Below are 22,507 nucleotides of genomic sequence, written 5' to 3'. Positions count from 1 at the left end.
GAAGGCAGACACTCAACCACTGAACCACCCAGGCGTCCCTCTCCTTCTCTCTCAAATAGATAAAATAAATATTTAAAAAAAAAAAACCTAATGCTATAAAGGAAATTTCCTTCGTCCTCCCATCTACACCGTGTCTAAGAGGGCAGCAAGTACCCAAACTCCTCCCCAGGACTGGTGAGATGTCTTACTGAGCTTGACCCCACAATTGGAGGTTTCTCCCAACTCAGTTTAAGTTTATGAAAGATCAGAAGTGGGAAAAATAAAACAATATGTTTTTTTTTTTTTTTAGGCCTTAAGTACGCAGAGTACAACTGTCTTCATATCCTGTGGGTTTGTCTTCATCATGAAAAGGGGGTAGACCAGGGATGGGTGAGGAGGTCACAGGCTCCTGCCACCTGCTCCTCCCAAACTGATGAGTAAATTTTTTTAGAGATTTTATTTATCTGAGAGAAGGAGCGAGTGAGCAAGAGAACATGAGTGGAGGAGGGGCAGGGGGAGAAGCAGGCTCCCTTCTGAGCAGGGAGCCCAACCTAAGGCTTGATCCTGCAGCTCCAGGATCATGACCTGAGCCAAAGGCAGACACCAGCCAACTGAGCCACCCAGGCGCTCCCAAACTGCTGGATATTAAACAAAAAATAAAACCAGTGAATAGCTGGGCTGCTAGGAAGGATGTCAGTGATAAAATCCTCCCACGCCGCTCACAGTTCTAAACAATCACCTGCATCTGGCATGGGCCCGGCCCGGTGTGTCCTCAGCCCACCTTTGTCTTGGAGCTAAAGTAAGTAACGGGTGGGATCTGATGGACTCTTCTGAGCCTTCCAGAGGGACCCCCCCCCAAGAGCAGTGGCTAGAGTCCCAGAGGCCCGCCAAGGAGGTGGCCAAACCGCCAGCTGTCCACAGACTCCATGGTGAAGCCAGTGGGCAGCCAGGTGATGTGGGAACGGGCAGGGAGGCCTAAGGTTCCCTTGGCGTGGAGGCCACCTCTAGAGCCTTGTACGCAGCATTCCTGGGGGAAGCCACGTGTTTCAGAGTCCTCTTTCCACCCACATGCTCCTCACGGGTGTGAAAACGTCTTCTCTGCAAGGAACGAGAAATCCACATCTCTTGACCTTTCCTGGGAAAAAAAGCAGACCTATTCCAGCCAACTGAGAAAAGGAACAAATCAGAATTAAAAAAAAAAAAAAAAAAGGGCAGCCTGGGTGGCTCAGCTGTTTAGAGCCTGCCTTTGGCCCAGGGCATGATCTTGGAGTCCCGGGATCTAGTTCCGTGTCGGGCTCCCTGCATGGAGCCTGCTTCTCCCTCCTCCTGGGTCTCTGCCTCTCTCTCTGTGTCCCTCACAAATAAATAAATAAAATCTTTAAAAAAAATTAAATAAAAAAGGTGGAGCCATAGCAGAGAAGGGCTTGTGGGGAACATGGGAGGTAATGAGCCGTATAGAGGGAAAGCTGCCTATTGTAGAATAAAATGTGTAAGACCGGGCTCTTGCCCCAGACCAGCTGACAGCGTCGAGGAGAAGAGACACAAGTGTGCTAAATTATTTGTGGTGCAAAACGGGGACAAGCAGTCAGTCACTCTGTGGAGACTATTGTGAACCCCACATTTATCATGAAGACTCGTAGGAGTCTCCCCATGGGAGAAGTAAATATATTTGGTCTTTTCAAAGATCTAAAAAATGCCGCAGAGCCTTATTATAAGAAGGCCTAACAGATGTATTTTTAAAAGGAGAAATAGGAACTCAAAAGGAAGAAGTGGGTTACAAAAGGGAACAGCGAACACAGGAATTGGTGAAATGTGGTGGTGAATTTAAATTCCTATCAACAAAGAAGAGAAGGAGAGAGAAAGACTCCTGTGTGTTTAAAAACAATTCGGGAGTTTCGTTTCCAGTAATATGCTGGACCCTGCGATCTGAGCCAACTCTGCTGCTGAAAACAACTAACAAGGCTGGAGGAACAACTATGCATATGAAAAGGCTCACAAAAACTTGTCAAAGCTGATGAAAGCATCAGGCTTGTGAGGACAAAGCGTGAGAAAGGGCAGAGGGATGCAGAGCTCAGGAAGCCACATCTGCCGGGGCACTGCAGAGCTGCCCACTATCACCCTGTATCGGGGGGATTTGGGAGGAACCCCTGTCCTGGGCACTGTTGAGTGGCTACTCTGAGCACACAGGGAAGAACAGAGAGCCTCCCATAACCTCTGGTGGGTCTGGGTGCCGGTCCCAGGCCTGGTCTGCATCCCTAGGAAGGCCCAAGACACCTCAATCTGTTTTTAAACTCAAAATGGTCCTGACTGTCTCACATTACCCCTGGGTACCACTCAGAAACTAAGGGGAAATCTGGCCCAGGGGGAACTGCCTTCATCCTAGGCCTCGGGGAATACCAGGAATCATTTGCAGAAAGCACTGAGCAGACACATTTAAAGATAAATATGTTAGAAAACAAAACACCAGCAGGGAAACCCAGCAGAAATGACAGGCCACAGACAGCCCTGCAGAGTCTTCCAGCGACAGACGCACCAGATGTGAACTACAGACCAGCCACCCCAAGACAAGCTTGAAAGTACGTGCAGTGGGAGAAAAAAAAAACAAAACAAAACTACAGTCGGAGCAAGCACAGTCGACGTAAACAGAGTTTCTAGAAACGAAACCCAAGGAAATAGAAATTTAAAAATGCAACAAGTGACTTTAGAGTAGACTGGACCTCACCGAAGAGAGAAGTACTGAAGCGAAAGATCGCAGCAAATGACCCAGAAGGCCGCAGAGACAAAGAGATGGAAAATATGGCAGAGACATAAAGCAATGTGGTGAAAGAAGTAAAATGGCCAAGGTGTCCCCAGGGAAAGGAAAGAGGGTGGACAGGGCTGCCGGCTAGCTTTTCTTTTCTTTTCTTTTTTTTTTAAAGCCGGCTAGCTTTTCAAAGTCTCACACAACAAGGTAAAAGTATAGGCCAGTCTCCTGTATGAATATAGTTGCAAAATCCTAAATAAAATTTTAGCAATTTGACTTAATAATATATTAAACACGACTGGATAGGATTTGTTTCAGGACTCCAAGTGTGGTCTTTAGCAGGGGTCACCTGCTAAATCTATTAGTACAATTCGCCTCATTAAAAGAATTATAAAGGGGGAGTAACTGTATGATTATTTTCACAGATGCACAAAGTTTTCATAAAATTCACTTTCTATTCATGACAAAAGAAAGTTTAAAAAACTAGGAAAAGAAAGGCACCTCCTTGCCTAGGTGGAAGCCATTTCCTTCAGAGGCCCCATACGCCTGGTTATGACTGGTAAGTCTTGGGAGTCACTGTCATAAATATCAGGTCTAAGATGAGTGGTCCCCTAGTGATTGGAGCCAGACCCGTAAGACCAGAAACAAACATAGGTTTGTAAACTGTCATCACTTGCAGAATATGTGATTATTTATATACAAAAACTTAAGAGATTCAATGGGAAATCTTTTTTTTTTTTTTTTTTTTTTAGATTTTATTTCTTTATTCATGAGAGACACACAGAGAGAGGCAGAGACACAGGCAGAGGGAGAAGCAGGCTCCATGCGGGGAGCCACCCAGGCATCCAAGACTCAAGGGAAAATCTATTAGAAATAACAATGAGTTTTTAACAAATGTGTTGGTTACAAGATTAATATAGAAAAATGGCATTACTTTTGGGCACCTGGGTGGTTCAGGCAGTTAAGAGTCTGCCTTTGGCTCAGGCCATGACCTGAGGTCCTGGGATGGAGCCCACATCAGGCTCCCTGCTCAACGGGGAGTCTGCTTCTCCCTCAGCTCCTCCACCCCTGCCCCCCACTTGTGCTCTCTCTCAAATGAATAAATAAAAATCTTTTTTAAAAATAGCATTGCTTTACCTCAGCAACACCAGCCAGGAACTATAATAAAGTAAAGAAAACATTCACAGTATCCTTCAACCTCTGAAGAGCATAAATAAAAGCTTTGAGGAAAACCTGAATAGTTGGAAAGGCAGACACCTTCAGGAGGAGGCCTGTTCATACCATGTTCATGGTTGGAAGACTCAACTCTGATAAGATGTCATTTCTGTCTCAAAGTAATCAATACATCCAAAGCAATTCTGATCAAAATGTGTGATATGATAACTTATAATAAGAAATATGGGGACGCTTGGGTGGCTCAGTGGTTGAGCATCTGTCTTGAGCTCAGGGCGTGATCCCGGGGTCCTGGAATCGAGTCCCATATCAGGCTCCTCTCAGGGAGCCTGCATCTCCCTCTGTCTGTGTCTCTGCCTCTCTCCGTCTCTCATGAATAAATAAATAAAATCTTAAAAAAAAAAAAAGAAATATGTATTGATCTGTACCCATTATCTGGTGTAGGAACCCTGAAACCCTTGGAATTTCCCAAGAGATAAGCGCTAATAGGGTGTCTTTTGTTGTTCATCAGGAACCACTTTCAACCACACCTGAGTTTATGTTAATGAGGTTAAGTTCTGGAAAGTCCCTGAGGATGGGGGCTTGTTGCCAGGGAAATCAACCACCTGATGACCTCTGGAGAGGGGACAGGAGCTGGAGGTCGAGTCAGTTACCAATGAATTCATCAATCTTGCCTTTGCAAAACCCTCCCTAAAGGCGTCCATAAAACCCTAAAGGACAGGGTTTGGAGCACTTCTGGATTGGTGAGCATGCAGAGCTGGGAGAGTGGCAACCCCAGGAGGCATGCGGGTCTCCATGCTCCCCTTCCTGCACCCCTTCTATATGTTTTTTCTCGGATTATATCCTTTTATAATACATTGGTTATCTGGCAAGTAAAACATTCTCTGAGTTCTGTGAGCCAATCAAGTAAAGTAACTGGACCCAAGGAGGGGTTGTGGGAGCCTCTGGCCTGTAGCCAGTTGGTCAGAGGCCTAGGTGACACCCCAGACGTGCTGGTGTTTGAAGTTGGGGGCAGTCTGTGGGCTCTAAGGCTAAACTGGTGGTCTAGATAACTTGGAACCAAGTTGCTTGATGATATTATAAAATACACATTGGTTCTCTCCAAAATAAGTAAATAAATCTTTTTTAAAAAACACAGGAGGTACCTGAGTGGCTCAGTTGGTTGAGCGCCTGACTCTTGATTTTGGCTCAGGTCAAGATCTCAGGGTTGTGAGATCCAGCCCCATGTCGGGCTCTGCCCTCAGTGGGGAGTCTGCTTGGGATTCTCCACCTCCCTCTGCCTCTGCCTCTGCCACCGCACCCCCCGCCATGCTCACGCATGCTCTGTCTCCAAAATAAATATATACATCTTTAAAAAATACACACATTGGAAAACATCTACTGAAACTCTCAGGAAACTTGACAAACAATCAAAAACTCCTATTGAAGAAGTGAAGGCGTACACAACGCTAAGACCCTTATTTAAAAAAGCTATTTAGGGATCCCTGGGTGGCGCGGTGGTTTGGCGCCTGCCTTTGGCCCAGGGCGCGATCCTGGAGACCCGGGATCGAATCCCACGTCGGGCTCCCGGTGCATGGAGCCTGCTTCTCCCTCTGCCTGTGTCTCTGCCTCTCTCTCTCTCTCTCTCTCTGTGAGACTATCATAAATAAATAAAAAAAATAAAAAAGCTATTTATTGTAAAAATGAAATTTAGATACTCTAAAGCTCACCAAAAAACCCCCCACAAAACATAGCTTCGTGAATTCTGACAGAGCAGAGCGCCGATCACCACCAGGTAGCGGGTCCCCAGCTAGGCCACGTGCTTTGCTCGCCCAGAACTGGCCCGTTGGCTTCTTGGCATTTCTTCACTGGTTTCACCACCCGGATGAGCCCCACACACAGACTTGAGGCTGGCCTATTTTTCAAACTTGGCTTGTCTGCTCTGTGGCTTTGTCTCCTCCTCCTTTTGCAGAATCAGGCTCTTTGTCCCACCAGGCGTCCTCGGGCACGGCCGCACCCACCCTCAGGCCCCTGCATTTCTGGCAAATGGGCCGCGGGAGGCCTGTGCTCAGGGTCCAGTCCCTGGCAGGACTAGCGCTGCTGCCAGACGCCTTCAGGAGGAGGCCTGGCTGTGTGGCCTCCGCCAGGTTTGACACTAGCGTCACCCGCACTCAGGTCGTTGGGAGGCGCAAAATGGTGACACCATTCTACCGTTTTGTTTCCATCTATTAGCTGGAACTTCCTCCGGGGTGGCATTCCCAGAAGAGAGGCAGGGTCAAGGCTGGACTTCCAGCTTTCGAGGTGAGCACTTGGTTCCCTGTCATCTGCAGAAGATGAAGAGTTTCCTTTTTTAAAAAAACAATATCATTATGAATATGTGTGTTCACACAGGTTGCAATTTATTGAAATTTTTTTTAAGCTCAAATGATATCCTCTTGGCTAATGGGAGTTTCTTCAGGTTGGCTCCAAGCACTTTTTTTTTTTTTAAGATTTTATTTTTAAGTACTTTCTACACCCAACATGAGGCTCGAACCCACAACCCCTGGATCAAGAGTCGTTTGCTCCTGTGACTGAGCCGGCTGAGTGCTCCCCAAAGTTCTGCTGACATGCACCAAAGTCTTGGAGAGCGTCCTTGCTCTCCGGTATGACAGGACGTCCTCGGTTCTTCTAGTACATTCTCTGCCCCAGACTGGGAGGCAGCCACTTCTCCGGGAAGCCCTGCCTGGTTTCTTTAGGTGGGAAATGGCGTTTTGCGGACGCAGCCTGGACACGGGGGAGGCTCCTGGCTCCGCGCTGGTCGTTGGTTCTGGGATCCTCCTGTGGAACGGGCGGCGATATATGTACATAAACGCAAGGGTGACTCCTGGGGTCACGTGTCCACTACCAGTTCAGAGTAAAGGTTTCACATGACCTTTGCTACGTGACATCTGTTTCTTGGCCCTTCCGTGCAGAGAAGGCTGACCCCCAGGAACATGGGAAATAGAGGGCAAGCCCAGCCTGCCATCCGCTACACCCCATGTCACATACTCCAGTCCTGGCCACGGCACTAACCATCAGGGTGAGAAGTGGTAAAAACAGGTCTTGGCATAAAATCGTCTTATTCTTTCCCCATTTCTTATGTCTGTCGCCACCTATATAATGAGTGTAAAGCCATGACATCCCATACTCTCTCCCTCTTAACATACGGCCCGTGCGCAGCTAGCCTCATGCAGGGCCCACACCCTTTCTGACGTTTGCCCCACGGGTCAGCTTGGCTGCCTGAAGCTTGTCTCCTAGCAGACGCCTCACAGGGCTCTGGGGTCGGTATCCCCGGCGTCTCTGCTCGTACAGTGCCGGGAGGTCGCTATTCTATTACTGGAATATACTTGAGGGATGCCCGGGGGGCTCAGCAGGTGAGCATCTGGCTTTGGCCCAGGGTGTGACCCCAGGGTCCCGGGATCGAGTCCTGCATCGGGCATCCCTCAGGGAGCCTGCTTCTCCCTCTGCCTGGGTCTCTGCCTCTCTCTCTCTCTGTGTCTTTCATGAATAAATAAATAAAATCTTAAAAAAAAGAAATATACTTGACACGCAACACTGTAAATTTAAGGCGCACCCCCTGGCCTGACACATTTATACATTGTGGCTCGGTTCCCGATGTGTCCGCGATATGTCCACCGCACCCGTATTGTGCCACATAATTATCATTTCTTTTCTGTGGCTGCAATAATGAGCGACTTTGACAACTGAAATACAATTTTCCTGCCATATTCACGGCGCTGCGCATTCCATTTGTCTGTTTCCTTCCTCTGGAAAATGTTGGAAAGTCTTTCCGTCATAATTGCTTGCTCTTGTTGCCTACATGCCCAAAAGATTTTTCTCTCTCTCTTTAAGGTCCATTCACTTTACTGGACTATGTCTTGGTGTTTGATATTCGGGACCCTGATATTCAGGACTCTTGGGCATATGGTTTGCCTTCACCATAGCTAGTTTCAAGAAAAAAATTTTTGATCTTCTGAGAACTGTAGTTCTCAGTATTTATTTCTTCTGTCACCTTGGGTTTCCTCTTCACCATCTGTAGTTGGGGCTTTGTTGGCCTGTCTGCGACACTTGCCGTTTATTCACACATCATTTTAATCTCTTTCTTCTTTATTTTTATTTTTATTTTTATTTTTATTTTTATTTTTTTTATTTTTTTTTTTTTATTTATTTATGATAGTCACACAGAGAGAGAGAGAGGCGCAGAGACACAGGCTCTGTGTGGGAGAAGAGGGAGAAGCAGGCTCCATGCACCGGGAGCCCGATGTGGGATTCGATCCCGGGTCTCCAGGATCGCGCCCTGGGCCAAAGGCAGGCGCCAAACCGCTGCGCCACCCAGGGATCCCTTTTCTTTATTTTTAAAAATAGCCTCCTTTCGCCTTGTATTTCTCTTGGGTGTTTAATATTCGGGTCTGTTCATTCTTGGGTTCATCTAGTATAGTCTTCATCTCTGAAACTACTTTTCCTTTATTTCTAATTCTCTCTGTTGTCACCTCAGCTTCGAGAATTTCCAGATTTTGTTCATATGCATCATTTTCCTGGGTATTCATACCATTTTGAATGGAATGTTACAGTTTGGGGAATCTTTAGCGAGACCTTCTGGTGCACTTCCATCGCCTTTGGGATGTCATTCCTAGTGTCCTTTATGTTATCATGGATGGTCTGGAATTTGTCTTTGATCCCATTGTTGCTTCCGTGGTTCTGAATGCAGTTTTCCGAGCTCTGAGAGGGAGGCTAGGTTGGGCTGCTTTCTGGCCACACAGCTCCCTCTCCTGGCGAGCTTGCACAGTGTGTAGCAGGGTGGATGGCCCGCCAGGATCTTAGCTCTGTCCCCACGTCCACGTCCCCTGTACCTCGTCTCCAGCCTCTGTTGTCTTGGCAGCACCCCCAGCTGCGCCGCCTCACCCGGGGTCCCGGAGCTGCCGTGGGTCTGGGGGGGGGGGCAGGTGTGCTCTCCCGCGGGCGCTGACGGCCAGGCCCCAGCCCCCCAGCACAGCCACAGGTAAGGCCGCTCACCTGGGGGCGCGGGAGGGAGCCGCACCTCTCCAGGCTGCACCTGCGGGCTCAGGGACGCGGGAACACAAGCCGCAGGGCAGTTTAGGAAAAGAAGCAAAGAGGAGGGGATCCCGCGGCCAGGCCAGCGGCTGTGAGGACCTGAGATCACAGGGGGCGCTGGGTCAGGGACTCCCTCCCCCAGCCCCCAGCCCCTCCCTCCTCGGGGCTGGAACACCAGACCCCCCTGCAGGTGGAGCTCCAGGCAGCATCACAGTTGCATCCCTACCTCACCCCACAGTGGAAACCACCCTTAGCGAAATAAAGAGCTAAATGAAAACAAAACATTCAGAAGTACATCAAGGCGTCAGGGCAGGAAACACAGGGACTTAGGGGGGCTACGATCACATCGAAGTGGAAAGGGTGTGAATGGCCTTTGGAGGCCAAAGGGAAAAAGAGAGGGGCCCTCAGAAGTGACCCAGGGCCGGAGCACCTGCCTCCCCCACGTCCTGGGGCCACAGACGCAGCAGCCACGAAAGACAAGAATGCTATAGTTACACGGGTGTCATTTCGTGTTGGACAAAATACCAAAGTTGCTAAGGGGAAGTGGGGGTTTCCGTATGTCGCTGGTTGGGGTGCAAACTGGTGTGGCCACTTCCGTAAAGAAAGGTGGCGTCCTCCGATTAAATAGGAACACAGGCCTCTCTCCGGCAGGTGCGCAGCTGGGGGCCTTGTCCACGTGAACCAGTTGGTGGGCAGGGACCCCCGAGGGACACTCTGTCCTGTGCGGCAGGCAGGGGCAGGCCAGTGGAGTGGCAAGGACGACAGGGTGACCCTGGTGACCAGGGTGTACGAGGGCCACAAAGGCACCTGCCCCTTCTGCCTGAGATGTACTCACGGTTCACTCGGCTCCTGCAGGCGAAGCCCTGGGGACAGAACAACGACAGAGGGTGAGAGGTCAGCCTGGCCGCTTCTGGTCCTTCCCCAGAAGCCAGCCCCAGGGGGCCAGGACAGTCACCCGGCCCCTCGCCGTCAGCGGGGCTCGGGGTGCTACATCTCCCGGTCGTCCTCGGTGTCGGGGGTGCTGGCTCTGCATGCAGTGCTCATTCAGTAAATGGTGTGACCTGGCCCCTGGACCAGCGGGCTCCCTCCCCCAACTACACCCCCACTTCTGCTGGTACTGGAAGCTCCTGGGGCCCCGTTCATTCTCCAGGGCACTGATTAGGTGCCGGGGTCCCCAGTCAAAGAAAGAGCGGGGAGAGCCTGCCTTTGAGGAGCTCACATTCCAGGCAGGGACACAACCCAGAATGTAGTCGTCAGCAGGGTCTATTTTATGTTAGACGTTGAGAAGGGCCGAGGGGGGGGGCAGCCGAGGGGGCAGCGCGGCGGGTTCAGGGAGGCCCTGCCAAGGAGATGAGCCCTGGGCGGCCGGGAGGGACCCTGTGCAGCTGATCTGGCGCAGCTGTCCCCGCTCCGGCCTGACCCGGGGCCGCAGGGGGTGGGTGGACTGGGGCTGGGCTTTGAGTGGGCGGCCAGCTGGCAGGCCTCGTTCCGCGGTGGGCGGTGGGCCCCCCAGCCAGTGGGGGGGGCTCGGGGTGCTGCCCTGGGAGGCTGAGCCCCGGCTCCCGGCGACACCAGGTGGTGGCAGGCAGCAGCAGCGGCGGCACCCTCTGTCCCCTCGAGAACTGAGCCCCCGGGACCCTGACAGAAACTCCGAGCCCCTGCCCTCCTGGTGGCCACCGGGAGGGAACCGGAGGACGGAGCCAGCCACACCTGCCCCGGGATTCTAGCGCCTGCCCTGCCGCGACGCGCTTCTCTCTCGGGGACAGTGTTTGCAAAGAGGCACAGTCGGTTCCCCCCTAAGGCACCCTCTGCCCGTGGGGTGGGAAGGGCGGCCACGGGGCTGGGGCTTCCGCTCCACTTGGTTTGCCATTTGGCGTCACTAAGGGGGGCGGGCTGAATCCCCGGGACACCCCCAGAGCGAGCCTCGCCACCCGGGGAGTATGGGGCCAGGGCTGGGGTGCAGGCCCATACACAGCCCCAGCGCTCGCGGGAGGCCCGGTGGCCTGGTCCTGGGCCTCCCTCGCCGCCTCCTCTCCACCCGCGGCCTCCGCTATCCTGGGCAACCTGAACCCCCCTGCCCCCCGCCCCCCAGCTCAAAGACAGAGGGGGCCCAGCTGCTCTCCTCACAGGCTGGGCACCGCCTGCCCGGGGGATTGGCCCCGGCCCCAGTCGCTGTCCCCTGTAGGTGGGCGCTGTGGCGGCTGGCTGCCCTTCAGGGCCCGACCCGTCCTCCCGGACACAGGACGAGGAGCCAGCAGGGACGAGCTCAGGTCGAGGGCACCCGGAGGCCCAGGGTCCTGGCCCCGGGCTGGAGGGAGCGGGTGGGGGGGCAGGGCGGGGGAGCTGGCTGGGAAGGGGGAGCAGGGCGGGACAGAGCTGTGGCCACCCCCACCTCCCGGGGGTTTTCTGTTGGGTTTCTCGGGGCTTCCCATGCAGTCCGCAGGGGTGGGGACTGTCTGGGGAGAGACTCCCCAGGCACAGGTCTCTGGGCGGGACCTGTGTCCCCCCCCCCAACCCCCCCAGCCGACCCCCAGAGCCAAGGGCTTGCCTGTGTCAGATTCCTCCCACCTCCCCTCCTGTGGGGCCGATCCCCTCCCCAGGGCCCAGGACCCTGGGCCCCCAAGCCGCCGGGGAGCACCCCCTGGTGCCCCAGTCAGCCCCCGAGGGCCCGGCCCCCCTCAGGCATCACCGGCCTGTGCTCCTGCCCCCCCAGCCCCCCCGGACAACTTTTCATCCAAGATATGGCGAGGCCCAGAGCTGTCCTCCTGGGGTGCCGGTGGCTGGGGGGGTCTCTGTGCCCGTGTGGGGGAGGCCACAGGCTTCCTGTCCCCTGGCTTCTCTAGCTGGAGTCCAGCCCCCCTCGGCTCCCTGCCCCCCTCCTCTCCGAGCCTGAGCCTGCCCGCAACGCCCTCGGCCCCCCCACCCCCGGGGGCCGCCTGCCCCCCCATCCCCTGCGGCACCTCTACCCCCCACCCCCTGCCGTGCCCCCCGCCACCCACACCCCAGGGGCCACCTGCCCCCCCAGCCCACCCCCTGCGGCGCCTCCACCCCGCCACCCCTGGCAGTACCCTCACCCCCCCAACACCTGCCACGCCCCCCGCCCCCCACCCCCCGGGGGCCGCCTGCCCTCCCACTCCCTGTGGCACCCCTACCCCCCACCCCTTGCTGCGCCCCCCGCCCCCCACCCCCCAGGGGCCACCTGCACCCTCAGCCCCACCCCCTGTGGCACCCCCACCCCCCACCCCCTGCCTTGCCCTCCTGTCCCCCTGGGGCTGCCTGCCACCCCCACCCCGCCCCACCCCTGCAGGGCAGCAGGGTGGCTGCAGCTCCCGGGCTAAGTAAAGTCCCTCCTGTGGGGTCAGCAGTCCCTCCTGTGGGGTCAGCAGCGTCAGGGCAGGAAATGCCCCTCCTCTTGCCCTGTCCCCCTCCAGCCCCCTTCTCCTCCCTTTTCCTTAGGATTCTCTCCTCCTCACACCCCTGGTGGGGGGGCTCGGTCCTACCCCCCATCCCAACATGGGGCCCGTGCTGGCCTCGCCCTGACCTCCACTCACACCCACCCGGCTGCCCCTCTACCACCAGCTCACGCCTGATGGGCTTCCCAAACCCCACATCTCAAAACCAAGTTGCCTCCCCCAAAACCTGCCCCCCCAGGCCTCCCACCTCCCACGTCCAGCAGTCGGAGCTAAAGTCATGTGCCAGGGTCCACTGTGACTTGTCCTTGTGCACCAGGACTCCAGCGGCCCAGCCCCACCTGCAGAGTGCACACGGAGCAGCTCCTCCCGTTCTGCACCTTCACCGTGGCTGGGGTCCCGACCACCACCCCCAGCCCCCAGCCCGCCACCATGCCCCTGACCCTGACCCTGACCCAGCGGTTCCCACCAGCGGCCAGAGGGAGCCTCTCGGCCCCCCAGGGGTCCCTGCACCTCTGATACCAGCCCGGCCCCCGGCCCCCCAAGCCCTCCCGTCCCCCACTGAGCTCCCTGGACCCTCTGTTGGACCCACTCCCAGGGTTTGCTGAGCTGTCCCTCCTCCCAGAGGAGACTGGGGTGTCCCCCGTGTCCCCCAGGGTGGCTTGGGCACCGCCCCTGGAAGGCAGGCCATCCTGTTTCCTCCCCGACGGTGGCCACCACATAGACCTTGTGTCGTTGTGTGCTACCACTGAGGACACATCCCCGAGTCACTGTACACACAGCAGGGGCTCAAAATTTCCTCCACCCCGGGTCCTTCACGTTCTGTGCCCGTGTCCCTGCCGCGTCCCCCACGGTCCCCGTGACGCCTGCTGGGCTGTGTCCCCACTCTGCTCCGGCCAGTCTTGGGCACCAGGGGGCACCTCCTGGGACACAGGCACACTTTTTCCAGCCCGGGCTGCAGGGCCGCCACCTGCAGGTGAGGTCAAGGGGGCCTGGCCTGCAGTGAACGGTCCCTGCCGTCCAGGACAGGACGAGGGACAGGATGAGGGACAGGACGGGGTGCTCCCGCAGCCCGCCCTCAGCAGGGCATCCACACGCCTCGGCTGAGACACGGTTGGCGGCAGCGGTGCAGGGCTCGGAGGGGCCCGCCCGCACCCCGGGGCCCCTCGGCCTCCCCACCCCGCAGCGCCCAGGGCCTCCCGCCTGTGCCATCTGAGGGGAACGGGACCCTCAGGAGGAGAGCCCGGAGGGGGGACAGGAGAGGCCCCCCAGCCGCGGGCCGGGCAAGGCGGGCCAGGAGCTCACCGGAGAGCAGGAGACGCCGCATTCTGTGACCCGGGGCATCGCCAGGCCACGGCAGGTGGTCCAGGTCAGGGAGAGGAAGAGCACGGCTCGCCCGGCCAGCATCCCAGCTCCCGGCTGCGGGCCAGGGACGGCGGGGTGGGGGTGTGGGGCGGGCTCACGGGGCGCCCGGGAGGGCTGCTTGCCTGGCAGCCCTCGGCTCCAGCCTAAACACAAGCGGGAGAGTCTCAAGTGAGTTTGTTCCCCGGGGCTGACACTCCCCATCCTGGTGGAAGAGAGCCCAAGTGGGCTGGCCGCAACCACAACCCACAACTTCCTGCCGGGTTCTGGCCTGGCTCGGGCTGTGGGGCCTCCAGACGCTGGCTGGATGCCCACGCCACCTCTGAGATGCCCTGGGTCTCTGGGGTTCCAGGTGAGCGGGTTCCCCGCGGGCCAGTCTCACATACCTGGTGAGGACTGGGGCCCTCGTCCTGATGCTGGGGACGGATGGTGGCCGCTGGCCCTGGTGGTTCATCCAGCGGGGCGAGCAGAGAACTGCAGACTTCGCAGGTGCCTGCATCCCGGGACCGCAGGCCCGAGCCCCCACACAGAACTCACTCTTGGAGGGGGACCGGGGACTCCACGCCACTTCCCGAGGGCACCCATCACCCCAGAGGTCAACGCCCCATGGCCCGGCCTCGGCTCAGGATCACCCCATGCTCGTCTTCTCATTTGACTCTACACTCGCATGTTTGCAGGCAGAAGCTTGGGGCACCATCTGCTCTGGCCTCAGCCTGGCCCGGGGAGCAGGAGGGGAACGCGGGCTCTGACCCCCCGCCTCTGCCCTCCCCGGCGGGCCCAGCGCCCCGTGTCCTCCTTCCTGCATCTGCTGGGCAGGTGTGAGCACCACTGGTCCTGGGAGGGCACCGGCCCAGCAGCAGGGGACACGGAAAGGGATGCGTGGCTGGGGATCTGCCTGGAACCCCAACAGCGCCCCTCAAGTTGGGAGTGACCCTGAGTGGCACCGCCCCCAGCCTGAGCACCCCACAAGGTGGGTCCTGGGGTCCCTGCCTGCAGGCACAGCCACACCGGCCAGAGTGCTCCTTGGGGGTGGACTCAGGCCGAGAAGGAGCCTCTGCTCCACAGGATAGGGCCTGTCAACAAACACCCCAAACCACGGCCCCCCCCTCCTGTCGCCCTGGCCCTGGGGCCGGAGCTCACACTGACTCCCTCCATCCTGGGCCCGGGCCTCAACCCCGCCGCCACCTGCTCCACAGCATGAGTGCGTTGGGGCTTCTGGGGTCACTGCTGGGCTCTGGGCACCACATCCCACACTGCTGCCGACACGGAGCTGCTGCCCGCCGCCTGGTGCTCCGGGGGCCCGCCGCCCAGAACAGCACGCCTGAGGCCAGGCTCTGTGCTGAGGAGCACGGCGGCAGTAGCTGGGGTGAGTCAGAGGAGAACGTGCTGCCCCCGGGGCTCAGGCTGTGTAGACTCAGTGTCCACACCAGGCAGGGAGGGTGCAGGCCTTGCTGCAGGGTCCTCGAGGCCTGGACCTGGTGCCACAGCCGCTTCTCAGAGCTGCAGGACACGTGGGAACTGCTGTGCCAGGGACTTCACGGGCACAGGGCCCCCTCGGAGCAAGGAGGCCTTGTGGCCGCGCAGGCCCAGGACGGGCCCACCTGCCAGATGACACGTCTGGCACCCTGAGTGTCCACCCTTGCGCCAAGGGGCTGCAGGTGACCAGAAGCAGATGGCCGCCGTGGTGGGGAGAGGTCCCTCCCCACTTTTCTGGGGGAGGAGGGCTCTGGCCCTGCCAGTGTCCACACGGAACTGGCCCTGGGGACTCCTCGGGAGGCTCAGGGGGCGGGGGGCTGGGCCACCCCAGGCTGAACCCAAAGAGGCTGCAGGGGCTCACCCTCCCCCCGGGTGTCTGTAGCCGGGCGGCCAAGGGCCCAGAAGACCCACTGTGGTTGAATCTGGGGGGTCTGGCCCAAGGGGCCCTGCATGCCCCTCACCCAGCACCAGGTTGGAAGGAGACACTTGGTGTACAACCTGGACCTGCACGAGACTGTTGTTGAATAAATGAGGGAATAAGTGGGTGCCTTCCCCGAGCCCTGAGGCTGGGGGCAGGGGCCAGGGGCCGGCGAGGGGCGCCTTCCAGCAGAGGGGGCTCGGGAGGAGGAGGTGCCCAGAGGCTCCCCATGCTCCTCTGCCTGCGAGGGGCCCCTCTTCTGAGGGGTGCAGGGGTGGATGGGTGTGGGGCGCAAGCTCGGGCTGGTGGGGGCTCCACAACAAATACCATGCGGGGGTGACACAATTTCGCTAAAATAGCTGTGTATGCAAGGTCTCTCATCCACATGTAGGTTCCCAAAGACACTAGCCTCGTGCCAGGGGCCGCGGGGCCGGGTCCATGTGGTCCTCCCAGTCCTCGGTCCTCGGCGTCACGGGTTCCACGTGCCGCCGCCCTGGCCGCCTCCCAGGGCCACGAAGCGGGCGCCCTGCAGCACCGTGGCGCAGAAGGAGCGGCAGCGCTTGCAGGCCCGGCTGGGCGGCAGTGAGCCCCGGCACACGAGGCAGGGCGCGGGGGGGCCCCTGGGCAGCCCTTGGGAGAGAGAGAGGGGCCCTGAGAGCGTGCCCCCGGGGCACACCCGCTGGCCAGCCCACCCGTCCCACACAGATCCCTCCTCCCCCCGGCTCTCCCCCCGGACCCACAGGGCCAAGGGGTGTCTGGGCCAAGGGGTGTCTGGGCTCATCATGTCTCGGGGTGAAGGCTGAGGGGATGGGGAGGCCACCGTGGCTGGGCTCCTGCACCCTCAGCACCCTCCGCTTCCCCAAGGTCGTGGGTGGTCCTAGGCAGGTGGACCAGGGGAGCCCCCCGCACCCGGACCGTCCCTTGGCCCCTGCTCCAGAGCCACCTGGGCGTGGAGGGGATTGCAGGATCCCCAGGCCTCTGGCCCCCTCCTGCCTCCTCCCATTGGTGACTCCAGCTCTTCTGAATCCACCCAGCCTCCTCCGCACAGGCTGTGCCCAGAGGACCTAGCTCCCCCTGCCCCGGCGGGTCTGAGCACACACCCCTAGAGCTCAGGGGCACAGGGCTGGATGCCCAGAGCCGGGGGCTGGGTGGCAGCTGCCCGTGCCCACCCCGAATGCACTGGATCAGGACTCAGAGCCCAGGCAGGCCAGCGGCTGGAGGGGCTGCAATGGAAGACGGGAATGTCAGGGCCAGGGCCTTGCCAAGGGCTGGTGGGTGAGCCCTGGTTTCCGGGCAAGGCTGCTTTGCCCACTGGCTGTCTGGGGCGGGGAAGGCACAGGGCCTCACAGGCAGGCAGGCTAGTCTCTGCTGCTCCCCAGGGCACCAGTGCACTGGCCCAGGCTGCGGTGGCCTTGTTGGGTACGGGTGCTGTGGCCAGCAGGGCTGCACATGGGTGACCCAGCCATGGCTGTGGTGGGGGGCGGGGGGGCGCAGGCCATCTGGGGAGGCCACCCCTCCACCACTGTGCTAACGCCGCTGCTTTGGGAGGATCTCCACACAGCTCCTCTGACACCGGCTGAGTGAGGCCAGCAGGCGGGTGAGGGTGTGTGCCCCTTTCACGGACGGGCAGTCAGGGTCTCCAAGAACCCTGCAGCCTGGCCAGGGTCCCTCCACCCGAGTCCTCTGGGCCTCCAGCCTTTGCTTTTGCTCCAAGAACCACCCTCCCCCCCAGGTGTCTGTCCAGCCCTCTTGAGGGAGTAGCCTGGGCCTGTGCCGGGCTCCCTCCCTCCTGTGCTGCCCCTGGTGCCCGAATCCAGCCCACCTGCAGGCTGCAGCCTGTGCCAGGCTCCCCAGGCTTTCCCGGCCTCGGGGCCTGGGCACTCCCCAGACGGCACCCACCCAGCCCAGGAGCACTGGGGCTGGGATACCACACCTCTCAGAGTCACTCACTGCCGATCGCCTGGGCTGAGTCACTCCTCTGGGGTCTGGGTGCGGTGGATGGGAGCAGGGCCACGCAGCACCTATGCAAAGCAGCCCAGAGCTTCCTGGAGCCTGAAGCAGATGCTGAGCCAGAGCTCAGGAACAAGGCCTCCTTGAGGACACGCCAGGGCCTGCATGGCACCTGCAGGCACCCACGGGGCACAGGCTGGGGACAGGCAGGCCCGGCAGCCCAGGGCAGCAGCCTGCGGGGCGGTTCTTAGTGCATCAGTGCAGCCAGGGCTCAACAGAGCCCTCCATGGGGCTAGGTGGACAGAGGATGGGACCTGTCAAGCCCAGGAGGATGGGACCAGGCCCTGGTAGCAGGAGGGGTGGAGTCCAGGGGAGGCGGGAGGAGAGGCCCCTGCCCTGAGCCCCGGGCCTGGCCGGGGGCACGGGCTGAGCTGCTGGAGAGCCAGGCAGCACGCATCTTGCAGATGAAAGGGCGGATGGCGTCAGGGGTGCACCCAGGAACTGGTGGTCCCTGATCCAGACCAATCCTTCTGGGAGAAGCCACCAAACCTGGGGCGTAAAAATATGAAAAGCATCTTCTTAAAAGCAACAAAAAGCTGGCAAAATATCAAGAAATGATCAGAGCAAGGCTGCAGGAAGGTGAGCCTTCCCTCTGAGGCTTTGCCAGCCAAGGTCACCGGGAGGTGTGGAGACAGAAGAGGGTGGGCTGCACCACGGCGTCCCCACCTGCCCTGCCCCATGACCCCGGAGTGTTACACGGTGCTGAGCCATGAGCCCCTAGCTGAGCCCCGAACAGACTTCCAGGGCCAGTCCTTGTCCCTGGGCTGGGAGCAGGGCAGGCAGGGCTCCAGGGCGTCTGGCTGTGGATTTTAAGCGAGCAGCCTTCGTCGGGGCAGGTCACCGAGTGGACGCCCTGACTTCTGGAAGGAATGTGAAGGATCCTCACAATTGATTTTCTTTTTTAAGAAAATGAGGCATTTATAATAAAGTGTGAAAGAGCCAATGGGAAAGGTGGACAAGCAGGATGGGAGCTTCAAGTGTTAGAATTCTCAGACATCACCGCACAGACTCCAGGGTCTGTAGCTTCAAATGCGGTTCAGAATCACCGGCAGGGTTGGGAAACCACAGAGCAGGATCGAGCAGCTTATCAAAAAGTAGAACGTCTAAAAAATGAAGCTATAATAACTACAATTAGGATTTCAGCGGGTGGTGTCCATAGGGCTCCAGACATGAAGATCAGGGAGGAGACGGAGCCGCCAGGGGCAGAGGGAGGATGCACTGCAGGCAACCGCCGGAGCTTTCTCGTCACTGATTAGTGACACTGGTTTGCAGGTTAGGAAGCCCGATTTTCTTCAAAATCAGTTTGGAGAATTAAAAAAAAACACACACACGGGAGACCCAGCACGTCCAAGCGGGCAGATGGGACGGAAGGCTGGCCTTTGGAAGGCAACGCTAGACGCAAGACGGGGCCACAGCCGTGCGAGTGGTCACAGAGGTGGCCCCGGCTTCCGTCTGGCCTGCAGACCCTGTGGCCCCAGCCGGCGTCTGTCCACAGGAGACCGCGGGCCAGCACCACGCGGTTAAGTCACCCCTGGATTCCTGACCTGCAGAAACTCATGGGATAGAAAGTGTTTGCTGTTAATGTTTGGAGTACTTTGTTACACAGTAGTAGGTTACTACAGAATCCATGCATCCATAATATATATATATATATATATATATATATATATATATATCACAGAAAATGTCGATGTTAAATGCAGTTAAAAGGAGTATTGTGAATCTGGATTAAAAACATCAAATTTTATGCAGAGAAATATTTAAAACATAAGGTGAGAGAATGGCTGAAAGGGAAAGATACACCAGGCAAAATCAATCCAAAATAAAATCAATAACAGAGTCTGAAAAATATAAAGCAAAAGTGGACAGAATTATAATAGACTGATGCATCCCACAAAATTCTTATCATACTTTACTTAGTAATTGATAAAACAAGCAGACCAAATAAAGAAAATCGGTAAGAACTGGACGCCAGGATGGCTCAATGGTGGAGCATCTGCCTTCAGCTCAGAGCATGACCCCGGGGTCCTGGGATCGAGTTCCGCATCGGGCTCCCTGCAGGGATCCTGCTTCTCCCTCTGCCTGTGTCTCTGCCTCTCTCTCTGTATCTCTCATGAATAAATAAATAAAATATTTTTAAAAAACGGTAAGAATAAAAAGATTTGAACAACACAACAGACCAACCTGATCCCACTTACGATACCCAACAATCGTAGCATACACGTTATTTTCAGGCACTGAGGGGAGCTGACAAGAATTGACCACATAAAGCAACTTTCTGCAAACGTCCAAGGATTGTAGTGAGAGAGACAATGGTCTTAGTCAAAATATAACTATGCTAACAAGAAAGTAAAAGCTAACTGTAAAACCAGATGCCAATGCATTGATAGGAAATCAATTTGTAAATAATCAAGAAATAAAGAAATAATTGTAATGACGATCAGAAACTATTGAACCAAGTAATCCAAAAAAATGCTATATTCAAAAATTTTTGGATGCAGTTAAAATAGAAAATAAAGAGAAATTAACAGTCTTACATGTAACGGGGTTTTTAAAGATTTATTTATTTTAGAGAGAGCGAGCATGAGTGGGAAGGGCAGAGGGAGAGAGAGAGAGAATCCAAAGCAGACTGTGAGAGGAGGGCAGAGCCCAACTCGGGACTCGATCCCATGAGACCAAGATCAGGACCTGAGCTGAAACCGAGTCAGATGCTCTACCAAATAAGCCACCCAGATGCCCCTTGAATACATGTATTAAAAAGAAATTCTGAAAAGGAAAGGGCCAACGATCCAGCTCAAGAAGTTAGAAAAAGAACAAATGCAAATAATAGAAGAGCAAAAGCAAGCAAAATAGGGAATACAAAATTGAACAAAACATTGGTTCTCTGAAAGAGCCAAATGAAAGCTGACAAAACTCTGATGAGACTAGTGAAGACAGGGGCAGATAACCAATAATGGGAACAAAAACGAAGGTGGCATTCTGCATACTGCAGGATTCACATTCATGAATCCATCAGTGCCGTTCACCACACTAGCAAAATATGTTCATCTCAACAGGAAAGAAGGGAGGGAAAGAAGGAAGTAGGGAGGAAGGAGGGGATGGAAGAAGAAGGAAGGAAGGAAGGAAGGAAGGAAGGAAGGAAGGAAGGAAGGAAGGAAGGAAGGAAGGAAGGAAGGAAGGAAGGAAAAGCACTTTCAGGAAACAAAAGAGAGGGAACTGCCTCTAAAGTGACAAGGTGCCCTCGAGGAAAACCTCCTGCTAATATCACAGATGGACACCTGCCCCCTCTTCCTCCCCGGAGGTTCCAGCTAGTGCAACCAGTCAAGAATGAGAAACAAAGGCATAAAGACCAGAAAGAAGTAAAAGAACTCTCTATGGCTTGATGTGATTACATGGAAAATCCAAAGACATCACAAACTATGAGAACCAAGAAGTCAATTTATAAGCACTTTGCACTACAGGGTCAATGTACAAAGAACAAGGGAATATTCTATACATTAGCACAAGTAAATGGAAAATAAAATTTCAAACACCATTTACAACACTCACAAGTGGAATCTGAAAAGAAAAAAAGTCAAACTCATAGCAACAGAGTAATAGAAAGTGGCTGCCAGGGGCCAGGTGCAGGGGCGGCAGGGAGAGGCCGGTCAAGGGTCCACACGGGGAGCTCGAAGATGAGTAAGGTCTGAGGATGTGACGGCAAACGTGGTGATGCTGTCTGGAATAGCTGAGATCTGCCAAGATGATAGATTTTATACATTCTTATATAAAAAAAGGCACCATTTATAAAAGTATCAAAATTTATTTATAAAAATACATTTATAAACGCATCAAAAATACGTCAGATACAGATAAGTTTGATTTAAGCAGTCTATGCTAAAATATTGCAGAGGAAAACTCAAGAACATCCAAATGACTGTTGAGTACATCACACCCAGACATTGGAAGTCTGCACATCACAGGATGTCAATTCCCCCTAAAAGGATGTGTAGATGGGACGTGGGCCCAGTCAGAACCCCACCAGCTCTTGTAGAAACGTATGAGCTGATGGCAACATTTATATGAAAATTCAAAAGACGGAGAACAGCCAAGGCAACACTGAGCAGGAAGCTGCCGGAGAACTTACACAATCCCATTCCCTGACTTTTTTCCAAAGTGAGATACTTAAGGCAGTGCTTTCGTGAGATATTAGCCTAAGAACAGGTAAACAGAAAAATGGGCCAGAGTAGAGAACCCAGATTTCATTCTGGAGAGTCTGTTTCTGATGAGGCGGGGGGCATGAGCCTTTCTGGTAATGGTAACAGGACGTCGCTAAGAAAACCACATGGGCCTCGGCCCCTTCATGCCACGTGCAAAAAGTTGAATTCAGGATGGATCCCAGACCAAAATGTGAGGGTCAAAACCACAGAGCTTCTAGAAGGAGGCCTTGGAGGATATCTTTCTGACTTAGGTGTGGGCCAAGCTCTTTCAGACAAGATGCCAAAAGCAGTAGCCCCGAAAGGGAAAAGTGGTAAGTTAGGCTTCATGAAATAGTTCTACTTTTCAAAAGGCGTCACTAAGAAAGTGAAAAGGCAAGCCGCCGACTGGAAAATATTCTCCATATGTGCATCTGACAAATAAATGCATCACATACATACAAGCCACAACAAGTAAACAACAAAAACATGAATGATTTCATTGAAAAATGGGCAAAAGAATGAGATAGGGACATCATAAGGAATAACCGGGAAGCGCAAGGCGAAGTGCTCAGCGCCATTGGCCATCAGGGAAACACAGGTTAAGGCCGCGGTGAGAGGTCACTGCGTACCCACCTGCCAGCAGGGCCAGGACGCTACAGTTGTGGCTGCGGAGCGTGGGCGACACGGGGGTGCCGCACAGAGCGCAGAG

The 22,507-nt window shown here is 55.7% G+C and overlaps 2 protein-coding genes across 11 annotated transcripts in view; both read right to left on the bottom strand.

Annotated features, from left to right (window-relative positions):
• Nucleotides 1-15,912, bottom strand: part of IL17REL (interleukin 17 receptor E like) — a 28,622-nt gene extending 12,710 nt beyond the window's left edge. For 4 of the 6 annotated variants that reach the window (XM_038550174.1, XM_038550175.1, XM_038550176.1 and 1 more), the window contains exons 1-2: nt 13,660-15,912; nt 9,780-9,807 (exon numbers count right to left, since the gene is read on the bottom strand). In XM_038550174.1, the coding sequence (XP_038406102.1) occupies nt 9,780-9,807; nt 13,660-13,920 (289 nt within the window). In that variant the 5' untranslated portion in view covers nt 13,921-15,912. The other 2 variants (XM_038550178.1, XM_038550177.1) reach the window with 2 other exon arrangements.
• A 152-nt stretch (nt 15,913-16,064) lies between these two features.
• TTLL8 (tubulin tyrosine ligase like 8) overlaps nt 16,065-22,507 on the bottom strand; it is a 48,323-nt gene continuing 41,880 nt past the window's right edge. For 4 of the 5 annotated variants that reach the window (XM_038550167.1, XM_038550168.1, XM_038550169.1 and 1 more), the window contains one exon: nt 16,065-16,240. In XM_038550167.1, the coding sequence (XP_038406095.1) occupies nt 16,080-16,240 (161 nt within the window). In that variant the 3' untranslated portion in view covers nt 16,065-16,079. Of the gene's footprint in view, nt 16,241-16,487; nt 16,834-22,507 lie in introns of those variants that run through there. The other variant, XM_038550170.1, reaches the window with a different exon arrangement.

The sequence above is a fragment of the Canis lupus genome, chromosome 10 (genome assembly GCF_011100685.1).
Source record: "Canis lupus familiaris isolate Mischka breed German Shepherd chromosome 10, alternate assembly UU_Cfam_GSD_1.0, whole genome shotgun sequence".
In the NCBI taxonomy this organism is placed as follows: domain Eukaryota; kingdom Metazoa; phylum Chordata; class Mammalia; order Carnivora; family Canidae; genus Canis; species Canis lupus.
The sequence above is the reverse complement of the archived record's forward strand: the minus strand, read 5'-3'. Positions and strand labels throughout refer to the sequence as shown.